The following is a 26,674-nucleotide window of genomic DNA, read 5'->3' as shown; positions in this document are numbered from 1 at the left end:
AAATGCTCCTCAGCAGATAGAAACAAAACAGGTCTTACTTTCGTGTCATTTTTGTATATTCTTTATTTGAAACGATACACAAGAGCTGAGCATGTTCCATTGCTTTGGTTTTCTACTGAGCACAAGTAATGGACGTATCTAAATGACGTCCTTGCAGCACCATCTGTGGGATTTGTATGCCGGTAAGAATTACCCTGTGACCATGGTGAATGAAAAGGAAAGTAAATTTCTGCACTGTGGACCGGAGATGAGACGCCATTAGAAGGTGACAGGCATTTGGAGGATTTTAATCAGACAGTTCCAGAGGGAATAATTTGGTGAGTAAGAAAGGAGATCAAATGGCTGAAAAACTTCTCGAAAATTTCCTGAGCTGCCATGTGTGTTCAGAGACTTTCAGAGATCCTGTGTCTCTGACCTGCAACCACAACTTTTGTTCAAGCTGCCTGCAGAAATTCTGGGAACAAACTAAAAACAAAAACTGTCCCATTTGTAAAAGAAAATCATCAAAGGACTGTCCAGATGTGAACATTGCTCTGAAAGAACTTGCTGACTCTTTTGCTGACAGGCAGAAAGTCGAATCATCAGAGACAGTAAAGGGAGAAGAGAAATTAATGGTGGTGTGCAGTAAACACCAAGAAGAGCCTAAACTGTTCTGTGTGGATGAAGACAGAGTTGTGTGTACTGTCTGTGATTTTCCTCACCACCAGAGTCACAAAGTGGTTCCTGTAGGAGTTGCAGTCAGTGACCTGAAGAAGCAGCTGAAATCTGACTTAAAGTCTCTGCAGGACAAGAGGAACAAATACAAACAAGTGGAGGAAACATACAATGAAGTGATTCAACACTCCAAGACGCAGCTGTTGTCCACAGAGAGGCAGATCAGAGCAGAGTTCAACAAGCTCCAGCAGTTCCTGAAAGAGGAAGAGGAGTCCAGACTGGCAGCTCTGAGGGAGGAAGAGGAGCAGAAGGGGAGGACTATCAGCAGAGAGATGAAGATGATTGAGGAGCAGATCTCCTCTCTGTCAGACAGCATCTCTGCTGTTGAAGAAGAGCTGCAGAAACACAGGGTGCCATTCCTCAGCAGTTATAAAGACACTCAGAGCAGAGCCAGAGCCCAGAGCTCAGTGTCAGATCCACAGCTGGTCTCAGGAGCACTGATAGATGTGGCCAAACACCTAGGCAACCTGTCCTTCAGAGTGTGGGAGAAGATGAAGGAGAAGGTCCACTTCAGTCCTGTCATTCTGGACCCAAACACTGCAAACCACTGGCTCTATCTGTCTGATGATCTGACCAGTGTGAAATATGGAGGCACAGAGCAGCAGCTTCCTGATAATCCAGAGAGAAACGCTAATTATACAATTGTTTTTGGCTCTGAGGGCTTCAGCTCAGGGAAACACAGCTGGGAGGTGGAAGTGGGAGACCATCCTGATTGGCTTGTAGGTTTAGCTAAAGAGTCAGTCGAGAGAAAGGAAGAGCGTTTTGCTTCAGGAGACTATGGAATCTGGTGTTTAACCCATCGCAGAGGATCATGCTACAATGGTCTTTGTGAGCCTGTGGCAGTGAAGAAGAGTCTCCAGAGGATCAGAGTCCAGCTGGACTATGACAGGGGGGAGGTGTCCTTCTATGACCCTGAAGACATGACTCACATCTACACTCACAGAGACACTTTTACTGAGAAACTCCTCCCATTTTTCAGCATTGGAAAGGCAGGAGACGCCAAAACCTCTGATATCAAAATCATATTATTCCAATGAAAAAAAGATTTCATTGGAAAGGGATTCTTCTGTTTAACACTATGTGTGTGTCTTTAGCATGTGTGGCTTTTCTTTTTGTATAATGTAAAGTATATGTCCGAAGCACAGAATGAGACATCTTTGGTGTTGAAAGCACAACAACAGCTCTATACTTTAAACTGAGAGCAAAACCTTGTGTCATTTGGAAACTCTACCACTTCCAGTCAGCACATTGTACATTTAAAAACATTTTTAATGAACATAAGAAAAATCATGGTAAGAATTTCCACAATTTTATTTTAACATTATGCAATTCTTTTATTCCAACATATTTTACTTGGGTCAAACGAACTTAATAAATTACTGATGATTCAGCTCATTTATTCCTGCTATGGCCAATTTAATTTATTTTTGTTGGTCCACCTCCATTAAGTAGCTTTTGCCTATCTGTCTGCTATATTTGCCATGGTTACAAAGCTTCATACAAATTTCATTACTTATATTTAACTTAATTTGTATATTTTTTTCATTTTATCCCATCTTTGTGAATGATTTCAGATTCACTGTCCAAATTCATGGTTTAGCTTTTGCAATCATGCCACTTCTCATGCAAAAGCAGTGTTTTGAGAACCTTTACTTTCTTGTGTGCATCCAATTCCATGACAGTTTTCTGCAAATCCTCAGATATGTACTTGAGTTACTGAGGGTAGCTCAGGTTTAGTGCACAGACAAGACCAAGCACCAGTACCACTGCAAAAACTGAATTACTACCTATCACTTCTACTTACACTAGAATAATCAACACATCCTGAGGCTTGTATGTGTATGTGCGTATGTACCTTCTGGTCAAATGACACTGATTCAAAAGACCATCTCTGCTATGGCACAGGTGGTGCTTTTATCAACATCCTGGAAAAAAACAAAAAGTAAGAATGATTTTTCACTCATGCTCATCACATACCATTTTAAAAAGGCAATTTAATAAAGCATATCTTGAAAGTAAAGTTGTTGTATCCAGAGAATGAAATAGTGTTGCATAAATTATCTGAGTGAGAGAAAATAGTTGTAAAAGCCCTATTTTTACTCATTTTAAGCTACTGGAATGTACAAGAAAACCCCATTAACTGAAACTTTGAGCATCTCCTTAGTGAAGATATGGGTAAATTAACGTACCAGGTATTTCTCCACCATTTTCTCTAGCTTTTCATTCAGGTACACGCAAAGGCCTTCGAAGATGCATTCGCTCCTGATTTCAGTAGCATCAGTCTTAATATGCAAATCAGGGGGGAAAAAGTCAGAAAATCTCAGAGAGAAAATCTCGGAGACCTGTATCTCCAAGTGGGAGACCAGAGATCACATTAACATGTGCATCTCTGTATTAGCAAACATGCCATGTTGGCCCAGTTTATTTTTCTTATCATTGTTGTGAGGAGACCATAAATAGCATTTGCATTTTCTGTTGTACAGTTCATTTGCTGTTATGGATAAAAAGTGTCTTTTTGTTTTTTTGTTTCAAAATAGCTGATAACTATTCGCTGATAGCTGCCAACATCTGCGAACAAATATAATTCTATAAAGTTGTTCTATATAGTGTTTAACTGTTAATATAGAGCGTTATTAAATTTATTGCTAATGCAATCATATGGCACATTGACTTCTGAGGAAATTTTAGATGGCACTCATCATCAGAAAGGTTGCCTACCCCTGGATCATGCCATACTTTACAGGTAACAACCCCAAGTTAAAAAACAAAAAACAAAACTTGAGGCATTGTGTGAAATGTGCATTTAAAAAAGAATGCAGTGACTTGCAAATATCATAAACAAATATTTTACAAATGAACATAAAACACGCCAAATGTTTAAAGTGAGAAAATGCACAATTCTAAGAAAAATAATAGCTCCTTTTGAATTTGATGAGCTATCCTGTCTGTGGTCCAGACCTTTCACCAATTGATAACATTTGGCTCATTATAAAATGTAAAATACAACAATGACCAACCAGGACCTAGAATTGAGCAGCTAGAATCCTGATCTCATAGCACAGCATACAGACACTGGAAATACTATTGCACCATAATAATATTCTTAAATAATCAACCTTGTAGTTACACTGCACTGAACTATGAATCGTACAACATGTGAAATAGTTTTATGTCTTTTATTATGGCACAATGTTCATTACAACATGTCCTGTTCTGGAGCAGCTGTCATGGTCCGGGTGAGTACGGGGTTTTTCCACTCCGCTGGGCTCCACCTTCAGGCAGAGACTCCAATCAGCTTCCACACCTGGTTCCAATCAAGTCACCAGCATATAAGACCAGCATTCACAACAGACCTCTGCCAGATCTTCTGCTAACTCATGTTAGTGCTAGGCCGCCAAGCCCTTGTGAGAACCTTTAACTACTGCTTTTCTCCTCACCGTGTTTTCTTTGTCACAGGACCCACCTGGCAGTCGTGATTCCCAACCTAGACTACTTACATCTCCGCCTGGACGCTGGTTGGTCATCTGGTTGCTTCCTTTCCATCGTCGGACTACACCTGCCTGCCTCCCTGCCAAGCCCCTCACTCCAAGCATATCCTGGATCCTCTCTGGACACTCCTCACCCGGAACCCCCTGGACACCCCCTCCTCGCATGACACTTTAAACCTGTAACGCTGACTGCGCACCTCCATCCAAGCCGCTGCCCCCTTTTTCCATTCCCCGGATCCATCTGTGAAATCTAGCACTCAGAGTTTCATGTTCACAGTTTTGCCTCACAGTTCTCTGTTCATAGCTTCCATAGTTCATAGCATTCATAGTTCATAGCATTCTTAGTTTCCTGCTCTGTAAGTCCACTAGGCTCTGTAATTAAAGCACTGTGTTCACGTCCGTTTTGCCTCCCTCTGTGTCTGCATTTGAGTCCACACCCACAGCCTGGCCCTCTCGGCCGTAACAGTAGCAGCACCAAAACCTGAGCTTGTGCTGTCTTTGCTCTCGGCTGATACCAGTCAGAGTCACAGCAACTTCTGTATCTATATATTCCGTATAGGTGTGTTCCATTGTGTATCAAAGTGGCTAAAGAAATCCTGTTAAGCAATGCTTAACGAAGACACTGCTCTGGTCTGTGATCTCTGGTCTCCCACTCAGAGACACAGGTTCCTGAGTGTCTAGCATTCCTACAGCTATGGGAGGCCCTGAGAACACTCTTCGTGTGAGAGAAAATCTCCTCACGCAAATATGTAGAGCCAAATACTGTCAATAATGCAATGTTCTTAAGACTTGTCAGGTAGTCGAGCTTTTTAGTTCAATCAGCCAGTTAAAGAGAGACACATCCAGCTGCTCATTAAAGCTTTCTGGCTTGATCAGAAAAGAAAACATTGGTCCATACACCCGAAAGTCCTGAACATGCATAGTGATTTCTGTCTTGAGTCTTCGGATGTATCCGTGTATTTCCGTGGTGCTGATGCTGTGCTGAGTGGGCAGCACCTGAAGCATGAAGCGCCTCTGTCAGTGCGCCCCAGGGTGGCTGTGGCTACAATGTAGCTTGCCATCACCAGTGTGTGAATGTGTGGATGACTGGATGTGTAAAGCGCTTTGGGGTCCTTAGGGACTAGTAAAGCGCTATACAAATACAGGTCATTTTACCATTTTTACCATTTGAGTGTGGACGTTTCAAGTTGAATCTGGTAGTTGGGGTTGTTAGCTAAGAAACTGTCATTAAGAAGCGGCACAACTAATATGTCTACTCAAGCTAATTTGCGATGTGCACCGCCGGCCTGGCCGTAGATATTTATTTTTAATGCACCTTTTCAGATTAATTCATTGCGTGTCGTGCCATCAGTGCCAGCTGTGGTTAGAGTGCCCAGGGTTGCCAACCCCTGATCTATTGCTTTCCTCACATCAAGAAGCTCTCAATCAAAATCAATACAGCTCTTCCTGCATCTGGAGCTTGTGAAAGACTGTGTGAGACTCCTGTTCACTGCTGAACAGTTACAGCTTCACAGCAAGAACCTTGAGAGCAAACTGCTCCTGAAGCTCAACCATGACCTTCCTGTGTGAAATAGAGTGAAGAAATAGCGCATTTTTGATAAATATGCAGAAATTGATGCACACCCATACAACTTATGGTAAAGTGAGCTACCTTGTATGTACATATGTTGAAGTTGCCGCGTTCTAACGTTTTTTTCTGAGGCTGCTGTGCCATTTGGAGTAAAAGTGAATATAATGTATACAGCACATCTTGTCCCTGGAAATGGTTTGCACTGTTCATATATTTATATTATTTATTGTAGTTATTGGTTAAAAAGCTTTATGTTGTGAAAAACTGAAATCTGGAAATTCAAATTCTTGTGCCTTATTTTGTTAATGTTTTTACATATTCTATTTGAATATTTATTTATTTATTTATTTATTTTTGTTTGTATGATAGCATTTTTTTAAGGTGAAAAATAAATCAGACATTACAACCATTACTCAGTACTTGATTAGTCTTTTCACCAACTATTTTACTCTTACTTGATAAATTTTTTGGACGACTACTTTTCACTTTTACTTCTCTGTAGACTGGTGCGTAATAAACAAGTGAATAATGCAGAAAACAGATTTTTCATGGAAAACTGGTCTCTGAGTTACTGAGAGAGAGAATTCAGTTCAATTCATTTTTTATATAGTGTCAAATCACAAAAACGGTCACCTCAAGGAAGTTTTTGGGAGTCCCTAAAACTCTAACCAAGTATAACATCATAGTTATTGTCTTAATTCACATGTCATGGTCTGAATAAAGCCCGTGTTTTGTGTGGATAGTTATGCTACAATCATGGCCAATAATCGGTATACCATACACACGTTGCTCCACGTTATGCAAAATATTTTATTTGGTGAAAGTAACGAGGTTAGGATTGTTTAAAAAAAAAAACCTGAATATTTCATTAATTCGGTTTATACAACCTGATTGGATCCCTCCATCCTGATGACTGCTGCTGTGGATAATGGACCCAAACCATCCTCTGCATCTCCTACTGGACCTGCAGATAAACACTTCCTTCAACAACTGTTTCAGCTTCACTGACACAAAGATACAGAAAATCTACACCTCACACCACAATCCCTGTACTCAGTTTAGACATAAGATCCTTATTGTGTCATATTATGTATTGATTTATTGAACACTTCACTCTTTGTATTTTTTTCTTTCATTGCCTTCATTTAATGCATTTGTAAGAGCTCTACAATTATTATTTTTTTGTCTTTTTAATTATTTTTCAAAAAAGTGGATGTGATTGAAAACTTCAAGGCAGTAGTACCTTAAACATGACTTTGACCAGAATCTGATTTGTGACATGTGACAGTAAATTCTTCTGTGTTGTCACAGTTCAGTGTCATATTATGTCATATCAACAGTTTATATCAGTTTGTTTATTTTCTGATTATTAGCATTTCTGGTCTGTTCACTGTGATTTTTATTTTTATTTTTCATTATTATTTCGGTGACATCTCTCACACTGGTCAGCTCATCACATTTCAGTTCATGACAAACTTGAAAGTTGGAGTCTAAAGGTCTAAACTCTTATGCAGGTTTGAGGCCACAGCGCAGGTAGTAAAAGCAGATATTGTGTTTGGTGGTTATTGATTAACTAGAACACCATGACAACAGGTGAATTCTCTAAAAGAACTTTGCTTTCTTAAAGGACTGTAAGGTACAAGCTGTAAAGATGTGACATTTGATGAGTGTAGAAACTTTGATGAACTGTAACGTGTTCAGAGACATTCAGAGATCCTGTGTCCCTGAACTCGAACTACTTACAGGATGTCAGTTTACAGTAATACAGTAATCTTTGATTGAATCTGGTCAAAGGAAATTAACTCCACAGGTATACATTTAGTTTATAACAAGCATATTTTAATGATGTATTATTTGAAAAAATAAACTTTTGATTTCATGTATTTCAGCTGCATTTTACTCAGAATTATTGCTTCATGTTCATGAGGGTCAAGAATTTTTCTTTGTTTTGAGCGTGAGAGCAGAGGTCTGGCAGGGTGACAATCTAAACCCTGTGATGAATCCAAATTTATGTCTTTGGCTGCAACGAAAACTTTAGTTAAAACTGCAGATAAAAACTCTGAGAACATGCTGACTTTTCCTACTTGAACTTCTGAAACACCACAGCTTCACCTTCACAAAAAGGAGAGGTCAAGATTTTCTACATTTTTCACTTTGGTGTCGTTTTAAGGAGCACAAACCGAAAACTATCTGAATGACACAGACAGCGCCCTCTGACGGACACAAGTGTTATGTGCATGTTTCAGTTTAACACGTGATCGTGATTCATGAAAATGAAAGTAAATTCAGACACTTTTGAACTGAGCTGAGACGCCATTACAGGGAGTCAGATCTCTGCTAAGAACACACGTTTGGAGGATTTTAATCAGAAAGTTCAAGAGACACTAATTTGGTGAGTTAAAAATAATTAAAGATCAAATGGCTGAGAGAGCTCTTTTTGAAAATTTCCTGAGCTGCCATGTGTGTTCAGAGACTTTCAGAGATCCTGTGTCTCTGAGCTGCAGCCACAGCTTCTGTTCAAGCTGCCTGCAGAAATTCTGGGAACAAACTAAAAACAAAAACTGTCCCATTTGTAAAAGAAAATCTTCAAAGGATGAACCATCCATGAATTTTGCTCTCAAAGAACTCGCTGACTCCTTTGCTAAGAGACACAGTGAGAGCTCATGTGAGACAGAAAAAGAGAAGGAGGAGGTGGTGTGTGATAAACATCCAGACGTCCCTTACTGGTACTGTGAGGATGAAGACAGAGCTGTGTGTCCTGTGTGTGAGTTTTCTCTCCACCAGAGTCACAAAGTGGTTCCTGTAGAAGAAGCAGTCAGTGACCTGAAGAAGCAGCTGAAATCTGACTTAAAGTCTCTGCAGGACAAGAGGAACAAATACAAACAAGTGGAGGAAACATACAATGAAGTGATTCAACACTCCAAGAAGCAGCTGTTGTCCACAGAGAGGCAGAGCAGAGCAGAGTTCAACAAGCTCCAGCAGTTCCTGAAAGAGGAAGAGGAGTCCAGACTGGCAGCTCTGAGGGAGGAAGAGGAGCAGAAGGGGAGGACTATCACCAGAGAGATGAAGATGATTGAGGAGCAGATCTCCTCGCTGTCAGACAGCATCTCTGCTGTTGAAGAAGAGCTGCAGAAACACAGCGTGCCATTCCTCAGCAGTTATAAAGACACTCAGAGCAGAGCCAGAGCCCAGAGCTCAGTGTCAGATCCACAGCTGGTCTCAGGAGCACTGATAGATGTGGCCAAACACCTGGGCAACCTGTCCTTCAGCGTGTGGGAGAAGATGAAGGAGAAGGTCCACTTCAGTCCTGTCATTCTGGACCCAAACACTGCAAGTGGCTGTCTCTATCTGTCTGATGATCTGACCAGTGTGAGGAATGGAGACACAGAGCAGCAGCTTCCTGATAATCCAGAGAGAAACACTGAGTATGTCACTGTCTTTGGGTCTGAGGGCTTCAGCTCAGGGAAACACAGCTGGGAGGTGGAGGTGGGAGACCATCCTGATTGGAATCTGGGTTTAGCTAAAGAGTCAGTTGACAGGAAGGGAAAACGTTTTGCTTCACCAGAATATGGAATCTGGTGTTTAACACATGACAGTGGAAAATGCACTGATGTTGTTGGTCAGACTGTGAGAGTGAAGAAGAGTCTCCAGAGGATCAGAGTCCAGCTGTACTATGACAGGGGGGAGGTGTCCTTCTATGACCCTGAAGACATGACTCACATCTGCACTCACAGAGACACTTTCACTGAGAAACTCTTCCCATATTTAAGTGTTGGAAAGGCAGGAGATGCCAAAACCTCTGATATCAAAATCTGTCAGACTGAGAATTTGATTGTAAAGTCATTCTTTATTTTAACTGTTTTTTTCCTTGTTTTTTCAGTACAGCAACAGGGTTAATTTTAGGGAAATTATTAATCACACTGTCTAACTTCATTATCAGGTTTTATTTCATTTTGTTGATCTAGTGGAACTATTAGCAATTCAATGAAACCAAAGAAACTTTTTCATGTGAAAATCTTGTGACCCACTCGAGTTTCTGTCAGAAACTTTTACATTTTTTTTCTTGTTTCTTTTAAATTAATATTTTCAGAATATTTCTCATGTTGTTCATGTAAATATTTTTGATAGTTTTAAAATCTGAATGATGATTTCTTTTCTTTTCAAAGTTGTTGAGTGTGAACAGCAAACTGTGACACTTCTTAAAAGAAGGATTAATGATTAAACATCAGCAAGAGTCAACTTTACAACTACAAGATTTAATTTTCCTGATTATCAGCATCTTGTTTTTAGTTAAATAACATTTTAAAGTAACACGTCTTCTTTAAAGTTTTCCAAATTCAAAGAAATGACTTTAAGTTGTGACGCTGTCTCATCAGTGTAACTACACTTGATTGATTTAATTAAAAATGTTATTTCTTGTGTTGTTTTTAACCTTAATCAGAAGCTGACATCTCTCACAGTTTGAAAGATTTCTGGATCTTCTCATGTTTCATAATTAGGTTCTAATTTGATTGTCAAACTTCACTCTCAGTCTCAGTGTTTCAATGAATCACCTACCTTTGATTTGTACTTCAATGTTATTCTTTAACTGCTCTCTTTGATTATTGAGATCACAAAATGTTTCTGTGAAGTGAAATAAATCAATTCAGTGATTCTGTTGTTGTTGTGTTTGACAGTAAATCAGCTTTTCAGACGCAGTCATTAGTTCAGATTCATTTAACATGCAAACTCACTTTGATTGTTGTGTTTACATTTAACTGTCTCCTTAGAATAAAATATTATTTGCTTCTATTAGTTTGTAAATATTCTTGTTGTGCTGAAGCTGTTTTATTGAAACAATCAGCAGATTTTATAAAACCAAGAATTTATTTTAAGCAGCTACATTTTAAATCTTTTTTTCAGACCAACATTCACATTTAACCCCAGACAGAAATCAAATGTGATCATTGATAAACTTTACATTCTCACAGCTAATCTGTATGTTTACAAACTCAGAAAATAGTTTGTATGAACAAAGCTGCAGAGATTTCAGATGAAGGTCCAGCTTTATAATAGTGATGTTTTATTTGTATATTATATTTACGCACAAGATGGAGACAAAGTTCATATTTTCATTTGATCTAGTAAAAATGTTTACACTGTAAACATTTACACTTATCCCATTTTTAAATGTAAATCATTAAATGTTAGAAATGACTTCACTTAACAGATAAACAGAACACTAAGACTGAGCCAAGTTCATCTGTAAATATTTTAAATAAACAAATAAAATGTCTAATCACACTTTCACCTCAGGTCAGTGTCAGTCTGATCAGCTCACATCCAGAATCCTGCTGCGATAAAGCAAATTGTCTCTTTAGGATCAAATCAAACTGATGCTGCTGATGTGGTCGCTGTAGTGTCTGTAAGTTTGAGTCTTGTGTGTCATCTGCAACACCACACATTCAGAGGGGGAGAGAGGGCAGTACAGGCCTCGACCAACACCCACAAAGCTCTCCTGCAATGAATTCAGCAAACTTTATTTTTCAAATTGTAAACAAATACAGTTTAAAACAGCATTTCTGTCGCCGCCACAGTGTAACTCACATTAGGACCCCGTCCTCGTTTGGGCTGTTAAAAGTCAATTTACTCGCGTGAGCAGGATTTCTATCCAAGAGCAGGGAGCTGCCCGCCAGAGCGTGAAACTGTCACAGCGCGTGTAAAGGAGACACTGCTCTGGTCAGTGATCTCTGGTCTCCCACTCAGAGACACAGGTTCCTGAGTGTCTAGAATTCCTACAGCTATGGGAGGCGCTGAGGACACTCTTCGTGTGAGAGAAAATCTCCTCACGCAAATATGTAGAGCCAAATACTTTCAATAATGCAATGTTCTTAAGACTTGTCAGGTAGTCGAGCTTTTTAGTTCAATCAGCTGCATTTCGATGTCTTCTGTGTCCAGCCAGTTAAAGAGAGACACATCCAGCTGCTCATTAAAGCTTTCTGACTTGATCAGAAAAGAAAACATTGGTCCATACACCTGAACGTCCTGAACATGCATAGTGATTTCTGTCTTGAGTCTTCAGATGTATCCGTGTATTTCCGTGGTGCTGATGCTGTGCTGAGTGGGCAGCACCTGAAGCATGAAGCACCTCTGTCAGTGCGCCCCAGGGTGGCTGTGGCTACAATGTAGCTTGCCATCACCAGTGTGTGAATGTGTGTGTGAATGGGTGGATGACTGGTTGTATAAAGCGCTTTGGGGTCCTTAAGGACTAGTAAAAGCGCTATAGAAATACAGGCCATTTACAATTTACCTTGGCAGCAAACACAACGTCTGTTAAAGCTGCCTAGAAAAAATCTGAAAACAAGCTGACTTGTGTAACTTGAACCTGTGAAACACCACAGCTTCATCTTCTTTGTGTCATTTTTTATATTCTGTTTAGCATAAAACCTGGAGAGCTGAACATTTTTTACATTTTGGCTTTTTATGTTTTCGAATGAAGCACAAACTGGAAAACTATCTGAACACTAACAGAGTCCTCTGGTGGACACAAATAATATGTTCGTCTTTCAGCTCAACACGTGACTCCAACTTATATTGGTGTTTTATTCGTATATTATTTTTACTCACAACATGGACACAAAGTTTGTATTTTCATTTACAGAAAAACGTTTAAACAGACACTGAGATTCACCCTATAGCTGTCAGCGATCACGCTCCTGTATCTTTAACACTAATGCACAAGAATAATACTACGCCAAGAAAAAACTGGAGATTTAATATATCACTACTTAAAGATGAAGACTTTATTAAATATTTTAAAAAAGAGTGGACTTCATATTTAGACTATAATGACACTCCCAAAACATCAGCTTCTGTTCTATGGGAAGCAGGGAAAGTTGTGATGAGAGGTAAAATAATTTCTTTCTCATCACATAAAAAGAAAAAAGAAAACAAAAATATTCAGGAATTAGAAAAAAACATCAAATCACTAGAAGAAGCCTACACGTCCCACCAAGATCAGGAAACATTGAAAAAAATACGCAAAACAAAACTAGAATTAAATGAGATAATTGATAAAAAAAAACACAATTCTTAGTACAAAGACTACGCTTACAAAATTATGAACATGGTAATAAATCCGGTCAATTTCTAGCAAACCAGCTAAAAATAAATAAAGAAAAAACAACTATATGTGCTGTTCAAGATTCATCTGGGAACACAATATATGAACCGATACAAATAAACAACATTTTCAGGGATTTCTATAAAACGTTGTATTCACCACAAATAAACCCATCTACAAAAGAAATTGATCAGTTTTTGGACAACATAACTCTTCCAAAATTATTAGACACTCAAGCAATGGCACTGGATTCACCACTGACATCAGGTGAACTCCAGGAAGCCCTGATAAGTATGCCCAATAATAAGGCTCCAGGTCCAGACGGCTTTCCTGCAGAATTCTACAAAGAATTCTGGTCGATTCTAGCACCAGTTTTCTACAGAAAGTTGTTGGAAATCAAAGAAAAGGGCAGACTTCCATCAAATATGAATTCTGCAAACATTAATCTCCTGCTAAAACCAGGCAAAGACCCTGTATATCCCTCAAGCTATCGTCCAATATCCCTTATAAATGTAGACCTTAAAATAATCTGCAAAGCTCTCTCAAAGAGACTGGAGAAAATAACCCCCCTCTTAATTCATCCTGACCAAACTGGTTTCATAAAAGGTAGGCACTCATCAACAAATACACGTAGATTACTTAATTTGATAGACTACTCATACAGTAAAAACCTAGAAACTACAATATTCTCTTTAGACGCAGAAAAAGCATTTGACAGAGTTAACTGGAAATTTCTATTTGCAACTTTACACAAATTTGGTTTTGGATCCTCTTTCATAAACTGGTTAAAAATATTATATAATTCCCCAACAGCTTGTGTCAGAACAAATGACCAGACATCCTCCAGCTTCTGTCTCTTGAGGGGCACCAGGCAGGGATGCCCACTCTCCCCTTCACTGTTTGCAATTTTTATTGAACCACTAGCAGCAGCAATTAGACAGAATTCAGTAATTAAGGGCATAAAATGCAAGAACATGGAACATAAAATCAGCCTTTATGTGGATGATGTGTTACTCTTTCTCCAAAATTCACAAACCAATATCACTGGGGTGATTGAATTGATAAACTCTTTTGCAAGAATATCAGATTACTCAATTAACTGGTCAAAATCTACAGTCCTACCGATTAATTGCTCCCTCCATAATTCCTCTTCTACACCACTGCAATCGGGAAATATAAAATATTTAGGTATTAATGTTTCTCCCAAGCTTGCAGATCTAACTAAATTAAACCATATCCCACTTTTAAAGAAGGTAGAAGGTGATCTGGCTAGGTGGAAATGTCTACCCATATCACTCATGGGAAGGGTTGCCGCTATAAAAATGATGGTCTTACCAAAAATAAATTATTTATTCTCAATGATCCCAACTAAACCGCCACAAGATTGGTTCAGATCTCTAGATTCATGTATGTCCAAATTCCTTTGGAAAAATAAACCCCCACGTATAAGCTTAAAAACACTACAAAAGACCAAGGATAAAGGAGGATTAGACCTACCTAACTTTCAGCACTACTTCTTAGCCAACAGGCTTCAGTTTATCTCAGGATGGCTAAAACATACCCTCTTAGATGAACCTTGGCTAGATGTAGAACAGGCACTTTGCAATAATCTAGAGATTTCAGATCTACCATTTATCAGCTCAAACATCCAACGACATGAATGCTTCAAAAGCATCAACATCAGCTCTTCTCTGACAGCATGGTGGGAGTTTCTAAAATTGACGGAGTCTTCATTAATCCCATGCAAACGTACACCTATCTGGAACAACCCTGACATATTACAAAACAATAATATGATAAACTTTTCAGATTGGAGTGGTAAAGGAATCAAATATTTAGAACATATACTAGAAGGAACAGAATTTATTTCATTTGACGGACTAGTTACACAATATGGGATCAACAAGAAAAGATTTTTAGAATATCAACAAATTAAATCCATAGTAAAAAAGAAATTTAAACCGGGTCAAGTTGAACTACAAACACCACCAAGTGTGGTTCAATTTCTTACTCTTAAAACCCCCAAATTACTATCCAAAATATACAGAATGTTTTCTAAAACAGATGAATCAATATCACTTCCTATTGCAAAATGGGAAGCGGATTTATCAGTTAACTTAGACCAAAACTTCTGGTCTCAGACTTGCTTAAAAACCTTTCATCTAATCAGAAATCCCAGTCTTCAATTAATTCAATACAAAATATTACATAGAGTGCACTATACAGGTCATCGGATGTTCAAGATGGGCTTTACGTCTACCAACAACTGCTCACACTGCCAAACCAATTCACCGGACAATTATATCCACGCTCTTTGGTTCTGTCCACCAGTTCAGAAGTTTTGGCGCGAGATATGTGAAGACTTATCAAAGTGTCTGAAATGTAACATTCCAACTTCCCCCTTAGTGTGTTTGTTGGGCAGCTTAGATAATGTCACTTCAGAAAAGAATATAGCCCATATGGTTTTCACTGCCCTATTCATAGCCAAGAAAACAGTCCTCATGAACTGGAAAAATAAAAATAATCTTAATTCTAACCAATATAGAAATTATCTATTAGATTACATTAGTCTTGATACAGCCTCTGCCACCACATCAGATCAATTGCTCTGGGCTCCTTTGATCAGCTTCATCACCTAGTGGGGGTGGGGGGTCATAGTTTGGTCCCGCCTTCACTGTTGTGATTGGTGTGGGGGTAGGGACAGGCTTAGGGCGTCGGGGGGTTCCCCGGAGGCATCTTTCTTGGGGGGCTCAGCCCGGGGTAGCGGTCATGTCCAATTAGGGGCTCTGTTGGCTCTCAGGTGACGGTTTCCTCGTGGCTGCGTGCAGCGGGGCTAGGGGAGGGTTTGTGCTGACGGACGTGGGTTACTGACCTGGTAGCCTGGCTGCCCCTGGGTGGGTCCGGGATGGGCGTGAGGTTCTGGGGGCGCTCCGTCTCTGGGCTGGGGCCCTGGCCGGGCCTCGGGGGCTTGGGTCCTGGTTGGTGTGTTGCCGGGGTTGTGGGCGGGTGGGTGCATGGGGGCCCAGCCCTGGCGCAGGGTGCCGCCGGTGCGTCGAGCCACCTGGGGGGCTCTTCAACTGGTGAGGGAGGTTGTCACATCTTGCAGGAGCTTTCCTCTCTTCAGGAGCTCTCTCTGCAGGAGGGGGAGATACAGGAGAGGTGGAGGAAGATCTCAGCCTGGGCGTCTATTGTCTTATGTAGTCTGGAAGATGAGTGGATGGTGGGGTGGGTGCAGTTTTCTCTGTGGTGGGGTTGGGTGGACTGTCCCGGGCTCTGTGGGGCCGGGCGGCGCTGCTGCACTGGGCCCCGGTCTGTATGGGCCTGGGCCCCCTTTCCCTGGCGGGTCGCGGAGTATGGGGGTGCCTACTGGGGTCAGCGGGGGAGCTGGCCCCAGGGAGGGGTCACTTGCCCCTCCCTTCCTTCCCTCCCCATCTCCAGCTGCCTCCCTCTTCCCGCTCCACCACAACCACCCACACATGCAGGGCCTTGGAGTAGGGGTGTGTCACCAGGGTGCAGAGGAGGCTACCCCCCCCCCCCCCCCCCCCCCCCCGTCCCCTTCTGGCTGCCTCTGCCTCAATTTTATCCCACAACTTAGACATTCACATTACTCACACTCTCATTACACATACATATAGGATCTTGGGGGTGGGCACGCTACACGGATTCCAAAAGACCATCAGAGTGTACACCTTACCCCTGGCGTCGTTGCCCACCTCTCAATTTTAAATACACGTAGACATTGAGGGCTAGCAGGAGGGACTATGCGCTTACCTGCTGCTCTCTGGCAGGTAGCTCCATGCCCTCCTGGGTTTTAAATGCACCTTAGAACACACATGCATCAACACTACAATGAGCGGGTGGAGGGAGGTTTGGAGTCTTCTCTCACCCCCGTTCTCTGCGGCCTGCTGGAGCGGGGGGGCTAGAAGGAGGAGTTGGCCGTCCGACTGCGGTCTGGAGTGTGGGGCCTCCCTGCTGCTGCGGAGTCGGGGCGGTCTGCCTCTCCCCACCGCAGGGAAAAGGGTTACACCACCTGGGTCTGGGTGCAGTTCCCCCCACCAGGGGCACGGGTACCTAGACCCGGTTCGTAGAGTACGCTTGGGGAGTGTGATCGTGTGTACAGCGTCTCTTTATGTTTGTCTCCACGTTGTTTGAGTGTGGAGTAAGTGCATATGAGTGCATGAGGGTGGGAATGGATGTTTGTATCTGTGTGTGCCTGTATGTCTGTGTCTATATGTCAGGTTGGGTATCAGACGCCACCTCTCTGGGGACATCTCAGGCCCTCCAAGGTATGGAGGCCTATCTCCCCCCACCACCACTTCCCCTGCCAGTGGCGGACTCCCTCAGACATCGGTGCGTTGGTGGTTCTCTGTGTCTGGGGGTGGGCGTCCAGGTACACACCGGCTCACTCCTTGGCGGCCGCTTATCGGGGCCTGGAGCCTGGGGCTCACTCGGGCCACTTCGGAGGTGGGGTGCCCCCGGCCTCTCGGCCTGGGGCTCGGTCACTCAGGCACAGCTGGCTGCCGGCGGAGCTCACGGGCGCATCACTGCAACCCCCCCTGGCTTCTGCTCCGCGGCTGCTGGGTGAGCCCTCATCTGGGACTCTCCTCAGCTCTTTCTGGGACAGTGGCGCGGCTGCCCCTCTGTTGGTCTTCCTTGGTCTCTTGTGTTCTGGGGGCCTCTGGATGTCTGGAGTTTTGATCTCCTCCATACCTGCTTCATGCCCTGGAGGACGGGGCTGTGGCCCCCCCACACCCTCTAGCAGATCATTACATGAAGGAACCTTTTAAAAAAAAAACAAGCGCGTCCATGCTCACAGGTGTACACACGGGTGATCACACCCACAAACTACACCCTTTTTGGCTCCTACCTCAAAGCACACTGTGTTCTGTTGATCTTATGTGCTGCACAATAATGTTTAATATTTAGTATTTACTGTCATATTTCCATATATTTTTGTGATGTTGTTTATTCTATTACTCTTGTTCTCCTCTGCTTGTTTTCTTTTTTCTTTCTCAACAGGTGATCCAGGTGATCGATAGATGCATTTTTTTTTTTTTCTGCCCATTCTGTTGGTTTTTGTTTTTTGCCCTTGTCCCTCTTCTCAGCTGTTTCTCTTTCCCTCTTTCTTTCTCCCCTTCTTTCCCCCAGTCAAGTCTGTCCCGTATTCAGCAAGTGAAAATAAAATAAACAATAAAAGGTGAATCAAATGGACCATTACGGCAAGGCTGGGATGGTCAATTTGGTAAAGTAAATCCGTTGGGCATCTTTCTTTGCCTTTAGACAATAATTCTGATGGCAAAAGAGCCAAACGGGACAGGCAAAAAAAAACAAAAAACAAAAAAAAACGTTTAAACATTTTATTTCCAGTTTCTCACATTTTTAAATGTAAATCGTTAAATGTTAGGAATGACTTAACAGGTAAAACAGAGCATTAAGACTGAGCCGAGTTCATCTGTAAATATTTTAAATAGACAAATAAAACATCTTTTTCTTGTATTTCCATAAACAGTGGGTCTAAATAAATAATTTGTCAGGAGTTATTAAGAAATGTTGAGTTACTATAATTATCAGAGAAAGATGAGTGATTAATTAAAAGTCAGTAAAACTTCATTTATTCATTTTGCCAATTGAATCTTTTTTTACCCTGCAGACATGCAAAAACCTGTGATATCAAGTCAGACTGAGATTTCATTATAAAGTCAACCTTTTCTTATGGGGGAAAAGTTACAGTGGCAAAGCTTTATCGTAAACATTTGGCTGTTTTTTTAAACTTTCTTCTTGTTAGCAAACATATTGTCTATGGTTGATTAATATTTTACTCATCAGCACCAGCAGTGATTTTATTGTTTGTTTGTTTGTTTTTCCTGAAAATCATCTTTCAGACATTTAACCAAGCATGTAGTTTTATTTATTTCAAACTAGTGATGTCAAATGATTAAAATTTGTAATCAGATTAATCACAGGATTGCTGTGGATTAATTTTGATTAATCACAATTAAATATCATTCATTTTTTGTCATGGTCCTTGTGCCTGCCCGGCCAGCCCAGTGCGGCCACAAGTATTTTTGTTTTATTTTTGTCTCTCTCTCTCTTCTCTCCTGCTCTCCCGCCCTTGGCTCACGCACCTGCAGCTGATTACCGATGATTCCTCACAACTGTTTGCTGACTCTTCATAAGGCAGGGGCGCTGTGAGCTACTCCTCGTTGGAATATTGAGTAACTCTAGTTAGTATTGACTGGCTCTGTAGAAAGCAATCATTTCTTGTGCGTACCTAGTAACTTTCGTGTTTGTGTGTAGATTTCCCGGAGCTGTGACCCTGGACCCCTGAGTGCGAGTGGAGCTGTTCAGCGTGGAGCTGTGTGTGCGAGGAGCGTGAAGAGTGGAGTGTGTGTGAGGACCTTGTGTTTCCCTACCCTGTGGACCCTTTTGGAGCACTGGACCCTTCCCCCCTGCGTGTATATAGAGCACCCAGTGTGGTTAATAAAGCTCAGTTAAACTGTGTTTCTCAGTCTGCGCCCGAGTCCGTTCCATTCATCCTGACATTTTTAGTCTGTATTAATCGCATTTCATTTTGCATGAGCAAACAGACTCAAGAAAAAAGGGAATACATATGCACTTAACATGCTTATTGAACATCTTGAACATTAATGTTAACAAATAACTCTAAACATTTATCCACATCAATGTGGCCCTGTTACAAAGACTTGTTGACAATGTCCGAGAGGAGAGCTGACCGCTTCTTATTTACAGTGTTGCCTGCAACTGAGAACAGTCTACAGTTGTGATTTTTCCTTCAATTTCCTACTCATGTGCCACTGTTAACAAATGTTCAGCACATGCCTCTGCAAAGTGACGCTCCTCTGTCTTCATTATTCTCAATGCAAACGACTTTAATTCCTATGCAGCAGTAAGTAGATATGCAGTAACACCAAGAGAGTTCCTGTTACTCACAGAAGTCCAGTAGTCACCTGTCAGGGCGACATGTTTGGCTACAGCTAAACCCTCGTGCTTTTTTTCCTTTTCAGTTTCATAGAGCCCATGAATTTTTGACGTTATTGTGCTTCTTGTTGGAGCCTTGTACAATGCAACTTGCAAAACCTTTGTAAAGCTCATGTCCTCGGCTATATTAATAGGTCTGCAATTTGTTGCAATGCACTTGGCAATTGTGTCAGTCAATTTGTCCAAGGTAGGTTCACTGAGTCCCCGATGCTTTGTGAGTGGTTTGTTGCAAGCTGGCGACAAAGTGCTAGCAGCATCCCCGACTAACGTATGCTTCGCGTTAATGTGATATTTTGGGCTGGAAGTGCTTTGGTGAAAACAAAATTCTTTCCTGCACAAAGCGCATAATACTTTATGTCGCTCGACTGTTCAGTCTTGTTGTTTTTTATACTCAGATTTCCCATTGAGAGGGCCAATGTGCTGTTTGTCATCTTCCATATTGAGTTGATTGGTTCAGCTGCCCGTAACCAGATCAACTGCTCATTTGATTCTACTTGGACAAACTGCCCGAAATGCGTTGACAGAGACATTCCAGGGATTTTGAGTCATTCTGCTCTTCAGATGGGTTAACTGCATTAAAAATGTTAATCAGATTAATCATGATGATGGATTAATCTGCATTAATGAGTTAATTTAGACAGCCCTAGTTCAAATGCATTCATCACAGAAGTTTCTACTTTTATTGTTGTTTTTACATTTAATTGATTCCTTAGAAGAAAAGAACATTTGATTCTGCTGGTTTTTAAATACTCCTGTTGTGCTGACACTGTTTTCTTGAACCAGTTGTAGCCCTGATGTCGCTGTAAAATAGATATATAAGCTGCTGGACTAGTTCTAGGTTCAGAGGAGTGATGGAGCAAAACACAGTGAAGAGACCAGAGCCAGAAACGTTTCAAATGAAAAGCAGCCATCTTTAATAAAACAGAAAAACATCAACACGATCAGTTGATGTTAAGTAGCTCACACTAATAAACAAGCAAATAATGCAGAAAACAGATTTTTGGGAAACTGGTCTCTGAGTTACTGAGAGAGAGAATTCAGTTCAATTCATTTTTTATATAGTGTCAAATCACAAAAACGGTCACCTCAAGGAAGTTTTTGGGAGTCCCAACAACTCTAACCAAGTAGAACACCATAGTTATTGTCTTAATTCACATGTCATGGTCTGAATAAAGCCCGTGTTTTGTGTGGATAGTTATGGTACAATCATGGCCAGTAATCGGTATACCATCCTCATGTTGCTCCACGTTACGTAAAATATTTTATTTGGTGAAAGTAATGAGGTTAGGATTGTAAAAAAAGAAAACTGAATATTTTATTAATTCGGTTTATACAACCTGATTGGATCCCTCCATCCTGATGACTGCTGCTGTGGATAATGGACCCAAACCATCCTCTGCATCTCCTACTGGACCTGCAGATAAACACTTCCTTCAACAACTGTTTCAGCTTCACTGACACAAAGATACAGAAAATCTACACCTCACACCACAATCCCTGTACTCAGTTTAGACATAAGATCCTTATTGTGTCATATTATGTATTGATTTATTGAACACTTCACTCTTTGTATTTTTTCTTTCATTGGCTTCATTTAATGCATTTATAAGAGCTCTACAATGTTTTTTGTTTCTTTTGTCTTTTTAATTATTTTTCAAGAAAGTGGATGTGATTGACAACTTCGAGGCAGTAGTACCTTAAACATGACTTTGACCAGAATCTGATTTGTGACATGTGACAGTAAATTCTTCTGTGTTGTCACAGTTCAGTGTCATATTATGTCATATCAACAGTTTATATCAGTTTGTTTATTTTTTGATTATTAGCATTTCTGGTCTGTTCACTGTGATTTTTCTCTTTATTTTTCATTATTATTTCGGTGACATCTCTCACACTGGTCAGCTCATCACATTTCAGTTCATGACAAACTTGAAAGTTGGAGTCTAAAGGTCTAAACTCTTATGCAGGTTTGAGGCCACAGCCCAGGTAGTAAAAGCAGATATTGTGTTTGGTGATTAATAATTATCTAGAACACCATGACAACAGGTGAGCTCTCTAAAAGAACTTTGCTTTTTTGAAGGACTGTAAGGTACAAACTGTAAAGATGTGACATTTGATGAGTGTAGAAACTTTCCTCAACTGTAATGTATTCAGAGACATTCAGAGATCCTGTGTCCCTGAACTCGAACTACTTACAGGATGTCTTCAGTTTACAGTAATACAGTAATCTTTGATTGAATCTGGTCAAAGGAAATTAACTTCACTGGTATACATTTAGTTTATAACAAGCATATTTTAATGATGTATTATTTGAAAAAATAAACTTTTGATTTCATGTATTTCAGCTGCATTTTACTCAGAATTATTGCTTCATGTTCATGAGGGTCAAGAATTTTTCTTTATTTTGAGTATGAGAGCAGAGGTCTGGCAGGGTGACAATCTAAACCCTGTGATGAATCCAAATGTATGTCTTTGGCTGCAACGAAAACTTTAGTTCAAACTGCAGATAAAAACTCTGAGAACATGCTGACTTTTCCTACTTGAACTTCTGAAACACCACAGCTTCACCTCCTTTGTGTCATTTTTATGTTCTATTTAGGTTTCGTTTTTTAAAAAGGAGAAGTCAAGATTTTCTACATTTTTCACTTTGGTGTCGTTTTAAGGAGCACAAACTGAAAACTATCTGAATGACACAGGCAGCGCCCTCTAACGGACACACTTATCCTTACATTTGTTCCAAACCCCACAGCTAGGTTGTTTCTTTAAGATTTTGTTTTTTATTTAAGAATCAGAAATCTTCAGTTTCATAATTTACTTCTTTAAGAGACTTTAAGAGAATTCAAGATCAGTCTGTTCTGTGCAGGACTAATAAAGCTAATTTAGTGTTATAAGCTCATTTAACTTGTGCTCATTATTAATCATCCTGAATAGTTTCTGTCTTGCACGAGCAATCAAATCTTATCAAAACCCGTTTTGGTGTGTTGACCCTTTAACACAAAGTTCCTGTAGAAAAATAAAAATAAATTTACTCATGTGAGCAGGATTTCTCTCCGAGCACAGACAGCTACCTGCGAGAGCGTGAAACTGTCACAGCGTGTGTAAAGCAGACTCTGCTCTACAAAAAGGTCAAAACCACACAAAAGTGGCATCAACACATAACCCAGTGTTTTAACAATTGTAGCTCTGTTGTCCAGCCGGCCACCACAAACACTCTGTTCACACTAGGGCAGGGTATCGATTTCTGTTTCTATAACTGATTCGATTCCAATTCACGAGGTCCCGATTTGAGTCGATTCAAGCTCGACTCAAGCTCAATTCAATTTTGACTCCAACCGTCAGAAATATTATAATTATGATCATTTATCAGTACATTTATCCATATTTTTATATCTGTGTATTAAACCAAAGCTGACACTTGCGAGACTTTATCAAAGGTGTAACTGAGGATAAAACACAGAAAAATATGAAGGAGATTTTCCTGACCTGGCTTCTTATAACAGATAACCGCCTTAAAAATATTCTGCAGTTGAACAAAAACACAAGAACACCATGAATCAAAATATGAACATTACCTGATGTTGCTGAAGTGAAGCAGAGCAAAGTTACAGAGGTTTTATTAGAGACACATTTTTGTAATTTGGCATAATTTGTAAGAGTTTATATTTCTTCAGTATTGAACAGCAGAAATGAAACTTTCTTGTCAGAGGCCAATTTTGAAAAAACAAAAGCACTGAACACAACTGTAGACTGGTGCGTAATAAACAAGCAAATAATGCAGAAAACAGATTTTTGGGAAACTGGTCTCTGAGTTACTGAGAGAGAGAATTCAGTTCAATTCATTTTTTATATAGTGTCAAATCACAAAAACGGTCACCTCAAGGAAGTTTTTGGGAGTCCCAACAACTCTAACCAAGTAGAACACCATAGTTATTGTCTTAATTCACATGTCATGGTCTGAATAAAGCCCGTGTTTTGTGTGGATAGTTATGGTACAATCATGGCCAGTAATCGGTATACCATCCTCATGTTGCTCCACGTTACGTAAAATATTTTATTTGGTGAAAGTAATGAGGTTAGGATTGTAAAAAAAGAAAACTGAATATTTTATTAATTCGGTTTATACAACCTGATTGGATCCCTCCATCCTGATGACTGCTGCTGTGGATAATGGACCCAAACCATCCTCTGCATCTCCTACTGGACCTGCAGATAAACACTTCCTTCAACAACTGTTTCAGCTTCACTGACACAAAGATACAGAAAATCTACACCTCACACCACAATCCCTGTACTCAGTTTAGACATAAGATCCTTATTGTGTCATATTATGTATTGATTTATTGAACACTTCACTCTTTGTATTTTTTCTTTCATTGGCTTCATTTAATGCATTTATAAGAGCTCTACAATGTTTTTTGTTTCTTTTGTCTTTTTAATTATTTTTCAAGAAAGTGGATGTGATTGACAACTTCGAGGCAGTAGTACCTTAAACATGACTTTGACCAGAATCTGATTTGTGACATGTGACAGTAAATTCTTCTGTGTTGTCACAGTTCAGTGTCATATTATGTCATATCAACAGTTTATATCAGTTTGTTTATTTTTTGATTATTAGCATTTCTGGTCTGTTCACTGTGATTTTTCTCTTTATTTTTCATTATTATTTCGGTGACATCTCTCACACTGGTCAGCTCATCACATTTCAGTTCATGACAAACTTGAAAGTTGGAGTCTAAAGGTCTAAACTCTTATGCAGGTTTGAGGCCACAGCCCAGGTAGTAAAAGCAGATATTGTGTTTGGTGATTAATAATTATCTAGAACACCATGACAACAGGTGAGCTCTCTAAAAGAACTTTGCTTTTTTGAAGGACTGTAAGGTACAAACTGTAAAGATGTGACATTTGATGAGTGTAGAAACTTTCCTCAACTGTAATGTATTCAGAGACATTCAGAGATCCTGTGTCCCTGAACTCGAACTACTTACAGGATGTCTTCAGTTTACAGTAATACAGTAATCTTTGATTGAATCTGGTCAAAGGAAATTAACTTCACTGGTATACATTTAGTTTATAACAAGCATATTTTAATGATGTATTATTTGAAAAAATAAACTTTTGATTTCATGTATTTCAGCTGCATTTTACTCAGAATTATTGCTTCATGTTCATGAGGGTCAAGAATTTTTCTTTATTTTGAGTATGAGAGCAGAGGTCTGGCAGGGTGACAATCTAAACCCTGTGATGAATCCAAATGTATGTCTTTGGCTGCAACGAAAACTTTAGTTCAAACTGCAGATAAAAACTCTGAGAACATGCTGACTTTTCCTACTTGAACTTCTGAAACACCACAGCTTCACCTCCTTTGTGTCATTTTTATGTTCTATTTAGGTTTCGTTTTTTAAAAAGGAGAAGTCAAGATTTTCTACATTTTTCACTTTGGTGTCGTTTTAAGGAGCACAAACTGAAAACTATCTGAATGACACAGGCAGCGCCCTCTAACGGACACAAGTGTTATGTGCGTGTTTCAGTTTAACACGTGATCGTGATTCATGAAAATGAAAGTAAATTCCGACACTTTTGAACTGAGCTGAGACGCCATTACAGGGAGTCAGATCTCTGCTAAGAACACACGTTTGGAGGATTTTAATCAGAAAGTTCAAGAGACACTAATTTGGTGAGTTAATAATACTTAAAGATCAAATGGCTGACAAACTCGAACTTGTTGAAAATTTCCTGAGCTGCCACGTGTGTTCAGAGACTTTCAGAGATCCTGTGTCTCTGAGCTGCAGCCACAGCTTTTGTTCAAGCTGCCTGCAGAAATTTTGGGAACAAACTAAAAACAAAAACTGTCCCATTTGTAAGAGAAAATCTTCAAAGGATGAACCATCCATGAATTTTGCTCTCAAAGAACTTGCTGACTCCTTTGCTAAGAGGCAGAGTGAGAGCTCACCTGAGACAGAAAAAGAAAAGGAGGAAGAGAAGGAGGAGGTGGTGTGTGATAAACATCCAGACGTCCCTTACTGGTACTGTGAGGATGAAGACAGAGCTGTGTGTCCTGTGTGTGAGTTTTCTCTCCACCAGAGTCACAAAGTGGTTCCTGTAGAAGAAGCAGTCAGTGACCTGAAGGAGCAGCTGAAATCTGACTTAAAGTCTCTGCAGGACAAGAGGAACAAATACAAACAAGTGGAGGAAACATACAATGAAATGAGGGAACACATGAAGAAGCAGCTGTTGTCCACAGAGAGGCAGATCAGAGCAGAGTTCAACAAGCTCCAGCAGTTCCTGAAAGAGGAAGAGGAGTCCAGACTGGCAGCTCTGAGGGAGGAAGAGGAGCAGAAGGGGAGGACTATCAGCAGAGAGATGAAGATGATTGAGGAGCAGATCTCCTCTCTGTCAGACAGCATCTCTGCTGTTGAAGAAGAGCTGCAGAAACACAGCGTGCCATTCCTCAGCAGTTATAAAGACACTCAGAGCAGAGCCAGAGCCCAGAGCTCAGTGTCAGATCCACAGCTGGTCTCAGGAGCACTGATAGATGTGGCCAAACACCTGGGCAACCTGTCCTTCAGAGTGTGGGAGAAGATGAAGGAGAAGGTCCACTTCAGTCCTGTCATTCTGGACCCAAACACTGCAAACCCCCGTCTCTATCTGTCTGATGATCTGACCAGTGTGAGATGTGGAGACACAGAGCAGCAGCTTCCTGATAATCCAGAGAGAAACACAAAGTATGCCACTGTTTTTAGCTCTGAGGGCTTCAGAGGCTTCAGGGCTTTTAAATTCGATTTTTAAACTTTAGTCTCAGTC

At 40.5% G+C, this 26,674-nt stretch overlaps 3 protein-coding genes across 3 annotated transcripts; all 3 read left to right on the top strand.

Moving 5' to 3' along the window:
* On the top strand, positions 1 to 2,699 carry LOC146376632 (E3 ubiquitin-protein ligase TRIM35-like). The gene has a single exon (XM_084946297.1). The coding sequence runs from the start codon at positions 339 to 341 to the stop codon at positions 1,749 to 1,751; it is 1,413 nt and encodes a 470-aa protein (XP_084802423.1). The 5' UTR covers positions 1 to 338; the 3' UTR covers positions 1,752 to 2,699.
* Positions 2,700 to 8,082: 5,383 nt separating this feature from the next.
* LOC146376631 (nuclear factor 7, brain-like) lies at positions 8,083 to 9,797 on the top strand. Its single transcript, XM_084946264.1, has one exon. It carries the CDS (start codon positions 8,191 to 8,193, stop codon positions 9,667 to 9,669), a length of 1,479 nt encoding a protein of 492 aa, XP_084802390.1. The 5' UTR covers positions 8,083 to 8,190; the 3' UTR covers positions 9,670 to 9,797.
* A 15,755-nt stretch (positions 9,798 to 25,552) lies between these two features.
* On the top strand, positions 25,553 to 26,674 carry LOC146376630 (E3 ubiquitin-protein ligase TRIM35-like). Its single transcript, XM_084947357.1, has one exon. It carries the CDS (start codon positions 25,574 to 25,576, stop codon positions 26,657 to 26,659), a length of 1,086 nt encoding a protein of 361 aa, XP_084803483.1. The 5' UTR covers positions 25,553 to 25,573; the 3' UTR covers positions 26,660 to 26,674.

This window comes from Perissodus microlepis, chromosome 12 (assembly GCF_051167445.1).
Source record: "Perissodus microlepis isolate ML-2025 ecotype Zambia chromosome 12, ASM5116744v1, whole genome shotgun sequence".
NCBI lineage: Eukaryota > Metazoa > Chordata > Actinopteri > Cichliformes > Cichlidae > Perissodus > Perissodus microlepis.
This window is presented reverse-complemented; position numbering and strand designations above follow the sequence as displayed.